Source organism: Penicillium roqueforti, assembly GCF_015533775.1.
Source record: "Penicillium roqueforti strain LCP96 04111 chromosome Unknown scaffold_02, whole genome shotgun sequence".
Taxonomy (NCBI): domain Eukaryota; kingdom Fungi; phylum Ascomycota; class Eurotiomycetes; order Eurotiales; family Aspergillaceae; genus Penicillium; species Penicillium roqueforti.
This window is the reverse complement of record NW_024067566.1, coordinates 314,503-330,605: the sequence shown is the minus strand read 5'-3', so window position 1 is coordinate 330,605 and position 16,103 is coordinate 314,503. Positions and strand designations below refer to the sequence as shown.

General features: G+C 48.0%; 6 protein-coding genes across 6 annotated transcripts; 4 read left to right on the top strand and 2 right to left on the bottom strand.

Annotated features, from left to right (window-relative positions):
- Positions 1-126: 126 nt before the first annotated feature.
- Positions 127-903, top strand: LCP9604111_1576 (uncharacterized protein; the record flags this gene model as incomplete). The annotated part of the gene is made up of 3 exons (XM_039068957.1): positions 127-325; positions 441-591; positions 654-903. 3 exons carry the CDS (start codon positions 127-129, stop codon positions 901-903), a joined length of 600 nt encoding a protein of 199 aa, XP_038931703.1.
- A 415-nt stretch (positions 904-1,318) lies between these two features.
- On the bottom strand, positions 1,319-5,429 carry LCP9604111_1575 (putative nuclear pore complex subunit Nup133; the record flags this gene model as incomplete). Its single annotated transcript, XM_039068956.1, has 4 exons — positions 1,319-1,560; positions 1,621-4,932; positions 5,001-5,070; positions 5,142-5,429. 4 exons carry the CDS (start codon positions 5,427-5,429, stop codon positions 1,319-1,321), a joined length of 3,912 nt encoding a protein of 1,303 aa, XP_038931702.1.
- Positions 5,430-6,315: 886 nt separating this feature from the next.
- Positions 6,316-7,600, top strand: LCP9604111_1574 (ACP S-malonyltransferase; the record flags this gene model as incomplete). Its single annotated transcript, XM_039068955.1, has 2 exons — positions 6,316-6,466; positions 6,531-7,600. 2 exons carry the CDS (start codon positions 6,316-6,318, stop codon positions 7,598-7,600), a joined length of 1,221 nt encoding a protein of 406 aa, XP_038931701.1.
- Positions 7,601-7,824: 224 nt separating this feature from the next.
- LCP9604111_1573 (uncharacterized protein) lies at positions 7,825-8,465 on the bottom strand (the record flags this gene model as incomplete). The annotated part of the gene is made up of 3 exons (XM_039068954.1): positions 7,825-8,013; positions 8,069-8,362; positions 8,421-8,465. The coding sequence occupies 3 exons, from the start codon at positions 8,463-8,465 to the stop codon at positions 7,825-7,827; spliced, it is 528 nt and encodes a 175-aa protein (XP_038931700.1).
- Positions 8,466-9,098: 633 nt separating this feature from the next.
- LCP9604111_1572 (NuoB/complex I 20 kDa subunit family protein) lies at positions 9,099-9,969 on the top strand (the record flags this gene model as incomplete). The annotated part of the gene is made up of 4 exons (XM_039068953.1): positions 9,099-9,141; positions 9,193-9,391; positions 9,461-9,816; positions 9,875-9,969. The coding sequence occupies 4 exons, from the start codon at positions 9,099-9,101 to the stop codon at positions 9,967-9,969; spliced, it is 693 nt and encodes a 230-aa protein (XP_038931699.1).
- Positions 9,970-13,284: 3,315 nt separating this feature from the next.
- On the top strand, positions 13,285-15,238 carry LCP9604111_1571 (uncharacterized protein; the record flags this gene model as incomplete). Its single annotated transcript, XM_039068952.1, has 6 exons — positions 13,285-13,478; positions 13,534-13,540; positions 13,596-13,756; positions 13,815-14,203; positions 14,264-14,752; positions 14,811-15,238. 6 exons carry the CDS (start codon positions 13,285-13,287, stop codon positions 15,236-15,238), a joined length of 1,668 nt encoding a protein of 555 aa, XP_038931698.1.
- Between the last annotated feature and the right edge of the window lie 865 nt (positions 15,239-16,103).

The window sequence follows — 16,103 nt, the reverse complement described above, 5'->3', positions numbered from 1 at the left end:
AGGAAGTGAGTGCTTCTTATATAGCATTGGTTGCATAGTTGCTTGGCCTTGAGTCGACAATTCAAAGAAAGAACAAGAAATACATGCCTGTTTTCCTTTCATCAAGACTGTTTGTATATCTCGACGATGTTTAGACGAAATAAGGTTGGTGGAGCCCCCATTAGTCCAACCCCCGCACTCTCTAGGGGTATGAGGTCACGAGTCCTACGCCCCCCTCTCGGATTGCATGATATCTGGTGCTCTCATGTTTCTTGTTTTCCTCATTTCCCATCTCTCCTTGAACACAATTCCTCATCTACCATCACATCAAATACCATCGACAACAGTAAGCTTCTACCGTGAAAGATATACTTCTATACCTTGGCATCAAACCATACCTATATACTTGCCATCTCAATTCCCCAGTGAACATTCCACTAACCCAACGACTCAACTCCTAGTGACTCGTTCCCACAAAATGAACGATCGCGAACACCAAGTCGAAAGCGCGACGGGACCCCGTGAAAACATCCCACGCTACTTCGCCAAGTCCGGCCCAACTGACGCTGATCCGCGCAAGACAAAGAAGGACGGGGGCGGCAAAGGCAATTGGTAATTCCTGCGCGTCAGAATAAAGCGTGTGCAGCTGGCTAATGCTATTTCTCTCGCTACAGGGGCCGATCGGGCGACGAAATGCAAGACACTGACTACTCGTTCGCCAATGCCAGGCGTCGCTCCAACAGCAGCACCCAAGGTCTGGCCGACTTCAACACTAAGTTCGAGGCTATTGACCCAGAGCCGGTGTTCGAGGAAGAGATCCTTGGTGAAGCTGATGTGGCTGCCGGGAATGATAATCCCGTGACCAAGGTCGATACTGTCAGCAGCAACGATAGCGAGGCTGATCGTGAGGGCAGGAAGTATTAAAGAGTCTCGGCTGGCGCTGTGACGACTTGAGCTTCCGATATTTGGATGGCGAGTAAGTCGAACGTGAACAAGGTAAATTCTAGGGATCATATCGTGACTCCATGACTCGGTGGTTCCCCGAACCAGTATCTATTGCATGGGATTCTGAGAAAACAAACTAAATCAAACATGACTTTCATATTTCACTAAAAATGAGGGTCATCAAGTACAACGTAGCTTTAGGGCCTTTCTTACTGAAGCTTGAACAATTGAAATATCTCTTGAGATTTCATACATACAACATATTATGACCCATCGGCCACCGGATAACCGAGTGATAATATTGAAAACGCCGCCATTTCATCCGCCACCCGTGTCAATTGTAGAGAAAATTCAATCATTTGCTCCAGCAATTTCACCGTCAATCATAGGCGGTCTATTTGGGAGGAGATATATGGACCTCAGCAGTTTCCCGGAGGTTTTGGAACCAGAAATCAAGTTTTCCGACATCAATGCACTGGCGCAAAATATCATTCTCGGTCTGAAGATCGGCTGCCACACGAGCTTTTTGCTCTGGGCGGAACCGTGACACAAGAATATCGGAATCGGAATCGGTCATCAGAGCCTCCGCGGGCGAGAGAGCTGTGTAAACAGAGTGTGGACCAGCATTTCGAGGTTCTAAATATAGTACGTTAGTTAGCTCGATAGTCCAAGTGCTTATATTCGGAACAAACTCACCTTCCAAGCATGCAGTAAGTGATCGGTAGAGCGCCGTGTCGGCGACCGAGTTGTGTGCATCGCCATTGGGCCCCTCGGCAGCTTTTCCCCGAGCTACCCAATCATCTTTGATCAAGCACCGTCGCCAGATCAACCTCTGTAGAGCCATGAGATAGGCGGGATCTCGCTGGCCATAGCGTCCGTAATCAAGAACCTGCAATGCGAGGTGGAACTCGCTTCGTACAATCTCGCTCTCGCTGTCATCTGCGAGCTGAGTAGGGCCCATCAACGTCAAGATATCAATCAGGCCATCGGCACCGACAACCTGCCTGTCGATCAAGGTAGAGAGAGCGTCGCTTAAGATTTCATGGAGCGATGGCCGATCTTCGAAGATATGTTCTCCATACTGACCGAGAGCTAGTTCAAGTTCTGCCTTTTCGTCAATGGCACCTTGCAGTACAGGCTCAACATACTGATAGAGAATGTCTTGAATTCCATCGACCTCAACGTAATCCTCAAGACGCTTCAAATCCTCTTGCAAAGTAGAAGCCACAACGGGTGAATCCATTTGCTCCTGCGTCGCTAGTTTGCCTAGCTTGGCTATCGAGATCTCTACACGGTGGCTCCACAAGTCCTTTTCACTGCCAATCGCTAGATTCTCCAATGAGACTGCGGCAGTGTCATAATCGTTTTCACCAATGACATCGTTAATCCAGCTTAAGCGAGAATATGCGGGGTTACTTCGAAGGAATCGAGTGACGGCGGATTGGTATTTCCGCATCGTAAACAGCGTTCCTGGATAACCCATAGCAATTTGCCGGGAGAAGTATGCATCCGCCCATAGGTCACCAAACTTGTCGAAATACTTGGCGATCAATTGATCCGCATCGATCTCAGTTTGAGTCGTGGAAACGTCAATTGGTGGCTCTGCGCGCGGATTTTGAGTTGCTTTTTGGTCCTGGAGCTCGATGATTAACTCGACCAATGCTCCCATGTCTCGGAAGCTTTCTGCTAATTCGATGGCATCGGCGAGATGGCCGATACCAGCCAGCTTGAAGAGTTGCCATTTGCGGTCTTCGACGTGGGCCTGCTCAATCGAGACACTTTCATCCATTAGCTTGGGATCTCCTTGCGCAGAGAGCCATCGAGTCCGCTCGAGATGCATTTGACCGATCACGCGAAGGTGTCGATAGCTGTTTCTCGCAACTTGATTCAAAACATGTGTGTCAGGGGTATCAGCAGCCGATGCGGGTGTTATCCATGACCGGCAACTATCCAGTTCTAAATCGAGTAGATGCCCTGCTTCAGAGTAACCAACAGCTCTTGATGTCCAGAACTCGGGGAGATCTTCATATCCATCAGAAAGCACACCATCCTCCAGGAAGTCTCCATGAAGACCATAAAGTGCAACGTGCTCATCGCGATATCTGAAAGCAGTTTCGGTGACCGCCAGAAAAAGCTCACTCGCCGCCAGGATCTTCTCTGACAATGCGCGCGCAGGGTTGGAGGTATTGCCCCGACCGGACTTGATTGCGTTCTTGATCCATGGGATGATATGCTCCATGCGATAAGAATCCCTCAGGAACCATTGACGCACCGGATCAGTCTCTCCGTGTTGGGCGTTGATTGGAGTCTTGAATTTTTCGTGCATAGATCCAATGACATGACCGAGGAAAGTTTCTTCGTCTCCATTTTTTGTCTTGCAGGCCTCTTGAATCTTCCACATAGCTCGTTGTGCTGCAATTTTTTCAGCAGCCCACAGCAACTCCCACTTTGCCGGCCGACTCAAAGGATTCCCTTGGCGTGATAGTAATGAGGCGAGATCATCTAGTGCCTTTGCTCTCAAGCGGAGATTTTGCTCTAGTGAAATAGCAGTGGTAGGAATGAAGCGAGTTTCTGATTGGAGGAGCTCCCTGCAGATTTCCAAAGATGCTTGCTCCATTTCTGATGGAGGGAAGTTCAAGTCTCCCTCGCTGGATAAATTCAACGGATTTTTTGCCATGGTCCCAAAGAAGACCGCCTGCTCAAGCTTGTGCTTTGCTGTGACCTGAGGCTCTTCGACATCTTGTTCTGTGCTAGGACGAGGGAGAACCGTCACACGAATTACACCGAAATTCCGAAGCATAAGCACACATGCTGCGCAAGGCAAATCGTTCGATTGGTCCTCTGAGATGGACCCCAGGATTTCGTGTTCTGTGCCGGAGCGGAAGTGGATGGTATCTTGGAAAGGCAGAGGCAGGTTGTTGGAATCGAGAAGCAGTTGTGAGGATGGAGTCTCTTCGACACTTGTTAAAGACAAAATAACAAGGGACTGGCCAATGAGGATAAAAGCCGTTTCTTCTGGCTTCGGCACAAATAGCCTGGGTTTCGAAGCTTCAAGTTGGGAGACAGGAATATGGCGAACATCCACGGCATGTGTTGACATAACACGAGATTCGTTTCCTGATAGGTGAACTTGAACCACGAATAGCGTCCTAGTTTCCAACCATTGTGGCGACCTGACAACCAGGAAGAGGCGCCAGGACCCATCGGGAAGTTGGACAGCATCGTCGAAAGACTGCAGGGCAGAGAACACAAAGTCCATGACTTTGAGCTCTGTATCGTTTGTCGGCTGTGCATGATATTCAGGGAGGGCGTCCATAATTTCGTTCTTGAGATCGTATCTTTTTTTGAGGGTGTTCCCATGGTTCCAATGCGTGTCCCATATCTCAACCAATCCGGTCGAAGTTGCAATAATGATATCTCGCTGGCCGCGTTGATGAGAACCACCGGCCCGGACCGCAGTAACCTCTTTTCTCCATGACCCGCCTGCGAATACGTTTTTGAGGCCCCCGAAAATTCCACCGCCTCCACTTCCTGCGGTGCTTCTGAGGAAATTCACGACCACTGAAGGCTTTCCCTGGGGGTCCCTCAAGGTGATGTGTGCTACTCGTCCGGACGAGAACGTGACGATCACTCCCGAAGGCTCCCCGTTGAGTATTTCCGTGGCATACTCACCGGAAAGCATGCCAGGGGTGGATCCTTGGATGCCATTCTGCTTTTGCCGGGATAAACCCAATGACGCGGCACTGGATACAGTCTCCCAGTAAATGACTTTTCCTGTAGAAGGGATGATCACTAGTAGACCTGGGTGATCTCCCGTGGCCGTGGATAATAGAACTCCGAGTGGGACGGCACCTTTGGGATCTCTGCAAGACTCCGGAATCGATACCGTGAACGTCTCCGACGGGGACGGGGAAGAAGCGGGCGCAGAGTAGGGCCACACGATGGCATGCGAGCGGGTCAAAGCCAATGCGTAGTTATGACCAGTTCCGAAAAAGCACTTGAGGGGTTCTGCGTTCAAAGGGTGAGTGTCAACAAAGCGCAACCCAAGGTGAGGAAAGCTATAGAATTTGAGATACCTGATTGTAAGCCACGAATTTGATCTGGTAAAGACGGCAGTTGATCGACAGTATAGAAATCTGTGCTTGACTTTGAATCCAGCAAGTTAGCACTTTGGACTTGAGGGTCTGAAGGAACGCGCAAAGATGTGAAAGACCCACCAGAACGATTGTCCCCTCGTTATTATTCCCAGACCCATCGCCTTGTTTCGCACCACGGGCTGATATATGCAAATCGTTCATCAGATCCGTAGGGGTAATGTCATCGTTTGGCGCAGTGGGTGTTGCTAATTTTGCGATCTCACGTCCCAGATTGGTATCGGAAGGGGATTCATCTGGGCGTCGCAGGACAGAGCGCTGCCTCTTGGCCTTTGGTGGTTTGACAGAGTCATCTGAGCTTGTTCGCTGGCGTCGACGAGTATTGCGACCACCGGCTTTTGGGACGAACATTTTCAATGTACGCAACCTGTCGCGAACACACGCTAGCCTACGAAAGCTTCGAAGATTGTTGACCCTTGGGGGTCCGATTCACTCTGCGGTATTAATTTAAGGTCGTAATTGAGAGAACGAGAGAGATAGAGCGAGAAGAAAGCTCTCCCAAGAGGATGGGTTTAAATTGGAGCAAGGTGATAGCAGTGATAGGGTTGGTCAATAACAATCGAGGATGTTTGTCCGAAAGCGGTGAGACAATAACCATATTGTACAGGTCGGTACATGAGTGTAAGTTACATGTACTATTAAATACACTATATATCATGGATCTATATGCATTCAGAATGGTAACATATTCTAGATGTATATAATATGCGAATAGCCATTTAAATTGACTCTAGAATAACATTTCACATTATTCCAGCCCATTCTGCTCATTGAAATGTGGGGCTCTGTATAGAGCGAATACCATAGCATACATACTTTGCACCAATCTCAATTAGGTATTTAGCTATATTCTATGAAGCTAAAGAACGTAGCTAAACAGTTTATATTATTGGTTGCTCTCAGAATACGCACAGAATCGGTATATGTGAGAACTCCGTAAGCTCCATTGTAGGTCTACCGGTAGAGACATATGCATAACACTTGCCGGTTGGATGTGGAATATTAATTCCGTAGCCGACTACCCCGAAAAGGCTCACGTGAATCCCACATATCACCCCACACGGAGCTCACTGCTCCCTTCGTAAACACCAGGATGGACTCAAGAACAACACTCCCTCGCTCCATGGGATAGCGGATCTCACCCTCGCGACTACGAAATAGCCACAATGCGTATGCGTTGTGTTGATACGGTTAAGATCAAGGCCCCACAGGGTTGCTTAGGGTTGCAACTATAAAGATGCTCTCACGCTTGTCGCATCGCAGAGGTCACCTCCAACTAAGATCCATTGCGCATGTCGTATCGCAAGTTTCGCCTACAAATTCCAGAACAACAAACCTTACTATCCTACCCTCCAGACGAGACCTGCACACAGCCCTCTTTTTCCCAGGTTAGTATCGCCCCCACCCCTTTGCCCCTGAGTCTCAAACGACCGCTAATACAAAGCGCAATAGGGCATGGAGTCCAACGGGTTGGCATGGCCAACACCTGGGTTGAACACTTCCCTCACACCGCGTCGAAGGTTCTGGACGAAATGGATAGCACCCTCGGGTTCAAACTGTCCAGCATTATATCCGATGGCCCGAACTCCGAGCTCAACCGAACGGAAAATTCACAGCCTGCAGTCATGGCAATCTCAGTCATGATACTTCGTATTCTGGAGCAGGAGTTTGGATTCGATACTAAATCTCGGGTCGGTGTGACGCTTGGACATAGCCTCGGGGAGTTCTCTGCATTGGTTGCCGGAGGCTATCTTGAATTCGGAGACTCTTTACGATTAGTTCGCCATCGTGCGGAAATGATGGCCGAGTGTACACGCCATTTAACCGAGCAATCCGGTGAAACATATGGCATGGTTGCACTTCTCTGTCATCCCGAGCACCTGGAAGGTCTGCTTCGCACGGTTCAGCAATTTGTTGGCTCCCAATCACCGGGTATTGAAATCGACGGCGATAATCGCGTCTCATCGATTCAACAAGTGGTCGTCGCAAACATCAACTCAAAAAATCAAATCGTACTAAGTGGTAGTATTGAACGAATCAGAATCCTTCTCGTGCAAATGCGTCAATTTGGAGGTTACGACCCGCGGGCTGTCAGATTGAAGAGTAACTGCCCGTTCCATAGCCCGGTTATGGCGCTAGCTGCAGATTATATGAGAGAAGCTGTCGAGAAGATCAACATCACATTTCCGGCACCAATTCCATGCATATCAAATGTTACTGCCTTGCCCTTCCAGTCTAAGGCAGACATTAAAGACCTCCTCTCAAGACAGTGCACGGACACAGTCAGGTGGTGGGATAGCATTCGCTATCTTCATCAGGAACGAGGAGTGAAGCGGTGGATCGGAATTGGACCAGGAAAGGTTGGCAGGAATTTGGTTGGCAAAGAGGTCGGGAGAGTTGACACCAAAGGTGGTGGAGTATGGGCTATTTCCGATCCTCGTGAAATGGCAGAGATCATGGTTGCCCTGGAGCAGACTGAAGCCGAAGCCGAAAATGAAGACTACCAACGCGAATCAGCATGATGACAAAAAGGATCCTATTTTTACTGCCTGTTCTATTATATCCAGAATTTCATGAATTATATGCCATACGGACTGGAACTCAAAAGTAGCTTAATCACAAAGAAATGATATGGCTATTATCCGAACAGCCTGGTGAAATTGTTGCTGTTTGTACCAATGTAAGTTGGGAAGCCTGGTTGACCAGAGTCTTATCTGTATCCTCAAATCCGACATTCGTTCTCTTCCTACAGAGAAGTACCTGGAGCCCACGATTCCCCAATACGTTTAACATCCGCAACGAACTTTTTGTTAGAGATTGGCTGGCAAGCAGACAAAGAAGAAGCTGTATTCCCGGCAATCGGGACGTGGTCGTCGGGGGAATAGAATGGATTCTGCAAAAGCTGAATGTATGCGCTCTGTAATGCGCGGAATGCCTGTATAAAATAATTAGGGGGTGAAGCACTCGCCAGGCACAGAGGGAAAACACACCGGCTTGACATCAGAATCTCTCAGGCCATTAATCGCAGCGCCTGCTTGTTTTCCAGCGCTGGCCTCTTCCTGACCGAAAAAATCCACAATGATCAATAGTTTTACTCCCGTGGTCGTCAACCATCCATAGGCCGCAAGTCGTTCGTCAATTGCATGTAGTAGACCTAGATCCTGATCAATGGATGTTTGTTTGCAGCGGATGTCGAAGATGTCGAGGCAGGAGTTCAGTAAGAAGGAGAATTCGATAGTGGAATCCGAATACGGGGGAAACAGGGAAATGTGAAGAGGGTTATCCTGCAATCGAGTCAGTACGGACAGTTCCAGACGAGCAAGTTAGTAGAGTGATACGTACTGCCTTCCCGATCACGCCAATGCAGGCAATTTTGGGACCCGCCATTTCTGCGATAGCCCTTGACGTGGCAATATATGGGGACTGCGCAATCACTTGGGCTCTTGTGGTTTAACTAGGGACTGATTCCCTTGTCTTGGCACTGTGATCAGGTGAGAGTTCTAATTTGGGAGGCATTAGCTCTCCATATCATGTCCACAATGCTCTGGAATTGAGCAGCCCTTTTAAGGGGCGGTTACTTTGTAGTCAAAGTGTAGACAGTAGTGGAGTGGTTGTCTCCAATCCCCCACGTACGTTGTATGGGGAAGACGGGTTCAGGCACCCAGGCAGCAAAATGAGCTCAGAGCCAATGACCAGACAGGCAATTGGATTTACGAGCAGCTCACCGCTTTTACCATACCAGGTTCCGTGACTGAAAAATACAGCCGATGGGCCAATGATCTGCGAGGTGATAGCTTACATCATCTCTCTCGAACCGCTGGTATACATCATGTTCTTCCACTGTGGAATCGGAACCTTTTTGGGGTTCTCCTTGTCTTGCAGTTACGCCACCTCTGCCCTCTTGTAATTCGATATTGCTTGTCGTCACTGGCCGACGCTGCAACCATCTAATCTCTTCAAATCCCGGATCACGACCTTTCATTCTAGCTGTTCATCTCCACCGAAGAGACTTTTCTCAAGATGCTTCCGATGGCGAAGCCCGCCATCTCTGGCGCTCTGTGCGGTAGGACCTTCTTCACCTCATCGACAATGTCAATTCACTAACAGAAAACAGCTGCGCGACCCCGTTTCGTTGCCTCTCTCCCGCGTGCCCAACCCTTGGCGGCCCTCTCGACTTCGTCAATCAAATCAGCGACAGCGCTCGAGCGTCAACCATCAGCAGGCGCCCAGCAATTGACCGCGTCCGGCAAGACTCGCCGAGAGGTGCCTTTGCCTAGCCAGGAGAAAAAGGAGGGTGCTATGCAATATGCCTTGTTCGTTTGCCCTCTATGGCTTTGATATTGGATGCGCCTTGGAACCTTCGCTGACCCTATATCACCCAGGACCACCCTCGATCAGATTACCAATTGGGCTCGTCAAAGCTCCTTGTGGCCTATGACCTTCGGTCTTGCATGCTGCGCCGTGGAGATGATGCACCTTTCTACCCCCCGTTACGATCAAGATCGTCTTGGAATCATTTTCCGTGCTTCTCCGCGTCAGTCCGATGTTATGATTGTCGCCGGTACATTGACGAACAAGATGGCCCCTGCTCTCCGCCAGGTTTATGATCAAATGCCCGACCCCCGGTGGGTTATCAGCATGGGCAGTTGTGCCAACGGTGGTGGCTACTACCACTACAGTTACTCGGTCGTTCGAGGCTGTGACCGGGTTGTGCCGGTCGATATCTACGTGCCTGGATGTAAGCATTTCCTCTTGCCTTGCCCTTGTGCTGTTGAACTTGACTAACAAAACCCAAGGCCCACCCACTTCTGAGGCATTGATGTACGGTATCTTCCAGCTGCAAAAGAAGATGCGACACACCAGAATCACACGCATGTGGTACCGCCGTTAGTCTCTTAAAACTAATGATATGGTGGACTGTTTTTTGCCTCTTCGGTCATAGTGCATGGTAAACTTAAGTGACTCAACCTGACCGCCGTGGAGTTTTTATGTGTCTTTTTACTTTGTATATCAATACCAGGCTTTAAAGTTTGATATTTTGTTTTTCCTCTCACTTTGATTGGTCTGTTCCTCCTTTTTCCTTGTCTGTCAGAATATCCATTCAAAAGAATTTAAATGAAGTCTCATATACTGGCTTTGATAAACTTACATGTGTCGCTCTATGTATTGGACTTTAGGCGGTCGCGAGTTTCCCGATTGGGTGCAGCTCAGGGTCCCACTGAGCACCGATGACAGCACAAGGTGACTACCTACATATTAATGAACACCCTTGGTGTTCAGTAATGTTGAAAGATTAACGGGAACTAGGAACTAGAGGCGCGCACAATGCTGAGATTAATTACAAACAGCTCGAGAGTGCATACAAACCTACGAGTCGTCGGCTACGGATATTTACACCCCCCATGTATTCCGTGGGACTCGTCAAGTGGCAATGAGAGCCACGACTTCAGGAACATCCACGAGAAAGCCAGGTTTGATGTTTGTTGCTGACCTACACGGACTTCCACAATATGGTAATGTTGATGTCCCTGTGGTAGGTTGGGCAGCAGGTGCTACGGGTCCCTCTGCCGACGCTGTCTCATGGGGGCTACGGAGAGATGGTGGTCAGAGGAATGGGAAGAGGAGAAGAAGAAGAGAAGGGAGTTAGGGGAGGGGTACCCTTTTATACCCCAGTCGCATGGGTTTGTGGGCTTTCTGAACAAACCATGCAAATGAGGACATTACTCGCTTGTCTCGCTTACCCAGTATAGAAGGAACGTTTCCTTTCCATCTGGGCAAGTACGATCACCGCTCCATCGTCACTTCCTAGTTCGTCACGGTTGGGGTTCTCGCCTAGCTTCTCCTTTCTTTCCTTCTCTGCGCTTAGACAACGCGTACCTTCCTTGAATGGGCACCTTCCTACTTTCCTGATCTGTCCCTCAGTTGCACCTTCCATTGAGGTACAACCAAGCACGTTGTTCTTTCCAGGGTAGAAGGTTACAGACACCTTCAACTTTGTGGCTCATCTTGTACCAGGAGAAGACATCAAGCAAGACCTGGGTGAGGTATCCAAGACTAGCCTTTATTCTACCAATGAAACCTCGCCTTTGCTTCTTATGACATTGGCCTGTGATGAAAAAAAAAATTACTCTTCCGTCTAAAGGAATTTATAGAGCGTTTGGTCATCATTGGTGACATGTAGGAAAGTCCTGCACAGGTCATGGTTTTTGCGGCGTTTATATACACATAAAAATATCTATAAGGACATCCAAAAACACATCGGGATGTTCTTGGATATAATCATCTTAATACATTGTCAAGGATAGAGGCTGTATGAGCGGTCGACTATTCTTGTTGTGAAGCCAATCTGAATCCGGTATTAGATGAGCTTATAGCAATGAAGTATGGGTTTGTAATGGAGGAATTACGAATAAGAACAATGAAATCCGGTAACTGGAAATAAGTCGACTGCTGCAGGTCAAGTAAAATGCGATGGTAGAGATATATATATGTGCACACAAATATACCACGCTCCACAGTATGGATGTAGCACAGGTCATGATTTTGACATTATCCCGCAAAGTAATCAGAATTTAACTGTCTCGGTGCCCCAAGGGAATGCAATACAAGCGACAAACAGAGAGAGAAAACTGACGGAGAGGAGGACAGAAAAGAAGAGGGAATGGTATTTGTACCTAGTTAACAGGCTTCTAGCCTGGCAACATTTCCAACATAGTATATCTTTACAACGCGTTAAATATGACGTTTCAAGAGGATTGAATCTCACTTCTTAAGTAGGTGCCGGCTTCAAGCCGAGACTGAAAGATCTGACCTGCCAAGGTTCCCAAGACCAGACTTCCAAATTAGGAAGTTGGTTAAAATTTTAACTATAAAGTTTGATAATAGGAGAATTCTGCAGTTACTCAAATGCAAAGCTTGATTCTGATAGCAGCCCTAACGAGACGCAAGTCTTATCGAAAGGCCTCCGGATTTCGCTTGACGTTCCGCGAAGATAAACGTTATTTTTTTAGAAAGTTCCATCTAGCCTTCTAGCCAAGGCCCGAATGAGCTGATCTGCCGTCCGTGCATTTCATGAGGCATAAACTGTACTCCATACCAAGAAGAATAGAGAGATAAGGACTTTGCGGTATTTTTTTGACCCAGTGTTTGTTCACCGAGAGCAAAAAAAGATGAAAATTGAGCTCAGATAGAGAAGCTCTTAGGTAGAACCGATCAGGTGTGTACTTGCTACATAATACATATTGGAACTTCCCGCTATTTGCTCAAATAATATTCATCTACCCATTCAAAAAGCTAGTCGTCTCCGTAGTACTGTAGAAATCAAAACCTCAGACCAAATCCATCCTTTCTTGGGAATACTTGACCGAGACCGCTGTGTCATCCTGGCTTGGCCTGTTTATCATGATCAGAAACGCTTTTCAAGGTTTGTAATATCCATTAGTAAATACTTGTGGGGAAGTTTACTGAAACCTACTGAGAATTTGTTATACAATCAGATTGCTTACAATATGTAATACACCTTTTATCTTCCAAGGTTCTAGGCAAATACCCACAGGGAAGAGGGGACCACTGATAAAGGATTCAGTGTGGACCAGTATATGGAGTAACTACTCCGTAACTATAGATCTGTCATTTAGTAGGGAGCCCGAGTGTAACCGTGCCAAGTCCGCCAAGGATGCCAAGCGCACCGCCGACAGTGTTGGCGCATTTGGCCGGACCGCCCCTTCCAACCTTAGAAGGTTCGTATAGGGCTTTTTAAGCGGATCCAGGAACACAGGGGACACATCCAGAAATATCAATAGGGGACAATATTCCTTGCGATCATGCATTTGATTCTGTGGGGAAAACGTATTGCGGGGGATAACTTGGAGAAAATAAGACACCAATAAGATCACTTGGGGGACGCAAGGACGCAAAGGCCCCCGAAGTATATATCGCATTCTGACTGCTTATGCCTCCACTCTGACCAAAAAGTTACGTGAGTGAAATACTGGCTCGTGGACCTGGCACCCCACAGCTAACTAACTATGTCCTAGTCACTAAATCTCCAATATTAGTCTTTACTCGAAGAGGCGAAAGATAGCAGATCGCTTAAAGACTGTGCGTTGGACCCATTTAGTCCCCGCGCACCCCCCGCAACTGCTCCTGGAGTCTGGTCAATTCTCTTCATCTCTGTGTTGTGATTCTCAGTTCGGCCTACAGCAAGATGGGTCATCCCGATGAGATTAACACTATCGAGGCGCAGCCTGAGTACTTTGACAACTCGGGGGATTTCAAAGAAGGTGAACAGGATGAGCCAGTCAAGCTTCACAGAGAGCTCAAGGCTCGTCACATTTCCATGATTGCCATCGGTGGCGCCATTGGTACTGGATTGGTTGTTGGTACTGGCAGCGCTTTAACGTGAGTTCTCTTTGGATACAGTTGTTTATGAAACACTACTGACTGAAGCCTATAGCGCCGGAGTATGTTATATTCACTTGCTTCATCTTTTGCCGTTGACTAACCATTCCTAATCAGCCTGGATCTTTGCTTATTGCATACTGCTTTATGGGTTTCGTTGTCTGGACCGTCATGTGTGGACTGGGTGAAATGGCTGCTTGGCTACCATTGTCCTCCGGTTTCACTGGTTACGCTGGCCGTTTCTGTGACCCTGCTCTCGGATTCACTCTCGGATGGTGGTGAGTAAAACCCCCAAGCTACATGCTAGTATAAACCGGATGTCTAACCATCTCCTAGCTACTACCTCAAATATATTATCCTACCACCCACGCAACTTACCGCCGCTGCTCTAGTCATTACCTATTGGCCGAGGACGTCAGCAGAGAATGTCAACCCGGGTGTTTGGATTGCCATCTTCATGGTGGCAATCATATTGATCAACTGCTTCGGCGTGAAGATTTTCGGTGAGATGGAGTTTTGGCTCTCATCGTTCAAGGTGATTGTCATCCTGGGAATCATTTTGTGCACTTTCATCTTCGCACTTGGTGGTGGTCCCGACCACGATAGGAGAGGCTTCCGATACTGGAACGAACCCGGTGCCTTCGCTACTAAATATACCGAGGGTTCCCTTGGAAAATTCCTCGCTTTTTGGTCGACACTGGTGCAGGCCACCTTTGCATTCCTCGGTATGGACATTCTGTGATTGAACTTTCCGCCTTTCGCATTCTAATTTTCCTTTTTGTTAGGTACCGAACTCATTGGTGTAACTGTCGGAGAGGCTCAGAACCCCCGGAAGACCATCCCCAAAGCTATCAAGCTCACCTTCTGGCGAATTATCGTGTTCTATATTCTCAGCGTGCTCTTCCTCGGTATGCTGGTCCCGTACAACTCTCCAGACCTGGTCTTCGCTACCAAGGCCAAGAGCTCTGCTGCCGCCTCACCTTTCGTGGTGGCGATGAAGCAAGTCGCCGCTCTTCCTCACATCATCAACGGCTGTATCTTAGTGTTTGTGTTTTCTGCCGCCAACTCTGATCTGTACATTGCGACTCGGACTCTATACGGTCTTGCCCGTGAGAGGAAGGCCCCTCGAATCTTCGCTCGCACTAACCAAGCTGGTGTCCCAGTCTATGCCCTGGGGCTGTCGGCTTCTTTCTGCTTGCTCGCCTTTATGAGTGTTTCCAATGGCTCCAAGGAGGTATTCGGATACTTCACTGACATGGTGTCAATCTTCGGATGTATGTTCCCTCCCAAAATGGCTCGAAGTGTGTCCGGTATTCTGACCTACTCTCACAGTGTTGACATGGATCTCCCTCTTGATCACCCACATCTTCTTCATTCGCGCCCGACGTGCACAGGGCGTCGACGAGGCAACACTGGCCTACAAAGCTCCCCTGGGAATCACCGGTTCCTGCATTGCGCTCTTTTTCTCAGTCTTGGTGGCCTTCACTCGCAGCTTCGGTGTGTTTATCCACAACCCGGAAAAATACGGCAATTTCGACTACAAGACCTTTATCACTTCATATATCGGAATCCCCCTCTATGTCATGGCATTTGCTGGGTGGAAGATTTGGAAGAGGACTGAGTTTGTCAAGCCTCATAATGCCGATATCTGGACAGGCAAGGCTGAGATTGACCGCGAAGAGGCCGAATATGTGGCTATGATGGCCATTGAGAATCAAAACATGCCTAGATGGAAGAAAATTTACACAGCACTGGTTTGACGGCAAATCGGCTGCCGAAAATGGTTTCACTGGACGCTGGTTTATGCTTTTTATAGTTATACATTGTTAGAAAATAACATTTGACTGGCTTGAAATATCCTTTGTCTCTTCTATTTGAGAATCAGAATTATTTTCCATGAGTTAATTCCCCTCATTGCGAGCCTTTCCGATATCGCAAGGGCATCCGCTAGGCGCATTATCTGGCGGCGGGCAAAAGTAAATATCTCCAAGATACTCCTTTCTGTAGAGAGCGAGGAAGTCTTGCAGTCTGTAGTAGACACTAACTACTAATTAGGCTATACTAATTGACTACATATTGTTCACATATAACGACAAAAAAAATAGTCGTGCCCGGGATCGAACCGGGAATCTTCTCGGTGTGAGCGAGACGCCATGACCATTAGGCCACACGACTTGAGACGATAAGAAAGTCTATATTTCGCCATAGCGACAAGAATTGTAGATGACCATAATCGGATTTTATAGTTATGGAGTACCGCTGAGGTTATACAATAATACATTATAAAGTCACTTGCAGCAGTAGTTATAGCCAAGCCACCCCGGGCTTCGGTAGGAGTCCTAGAGGTCGGCGCTTTGTGGCAATGTTACATACGATTACGGAGTATATTTGCCTAAGGATGCCGTGCTAGAGCACTTGAAGGCTGGAGGCCTGTAATATTCTCAAGACGCGGATGTCTACTTTTTCCGCTGGGTCGCACTTTATCCTGGAATGATAGATATTGAACCAGGTCACACGCCGTCTTTCCTCCGCTTCTTCAACCACACACTCCGCATATGTCGACTCGCGATACAACCTAAGCGTAGCTTTATTTCGCTATATTAGAGCTCACCTTACAGCTTTGAA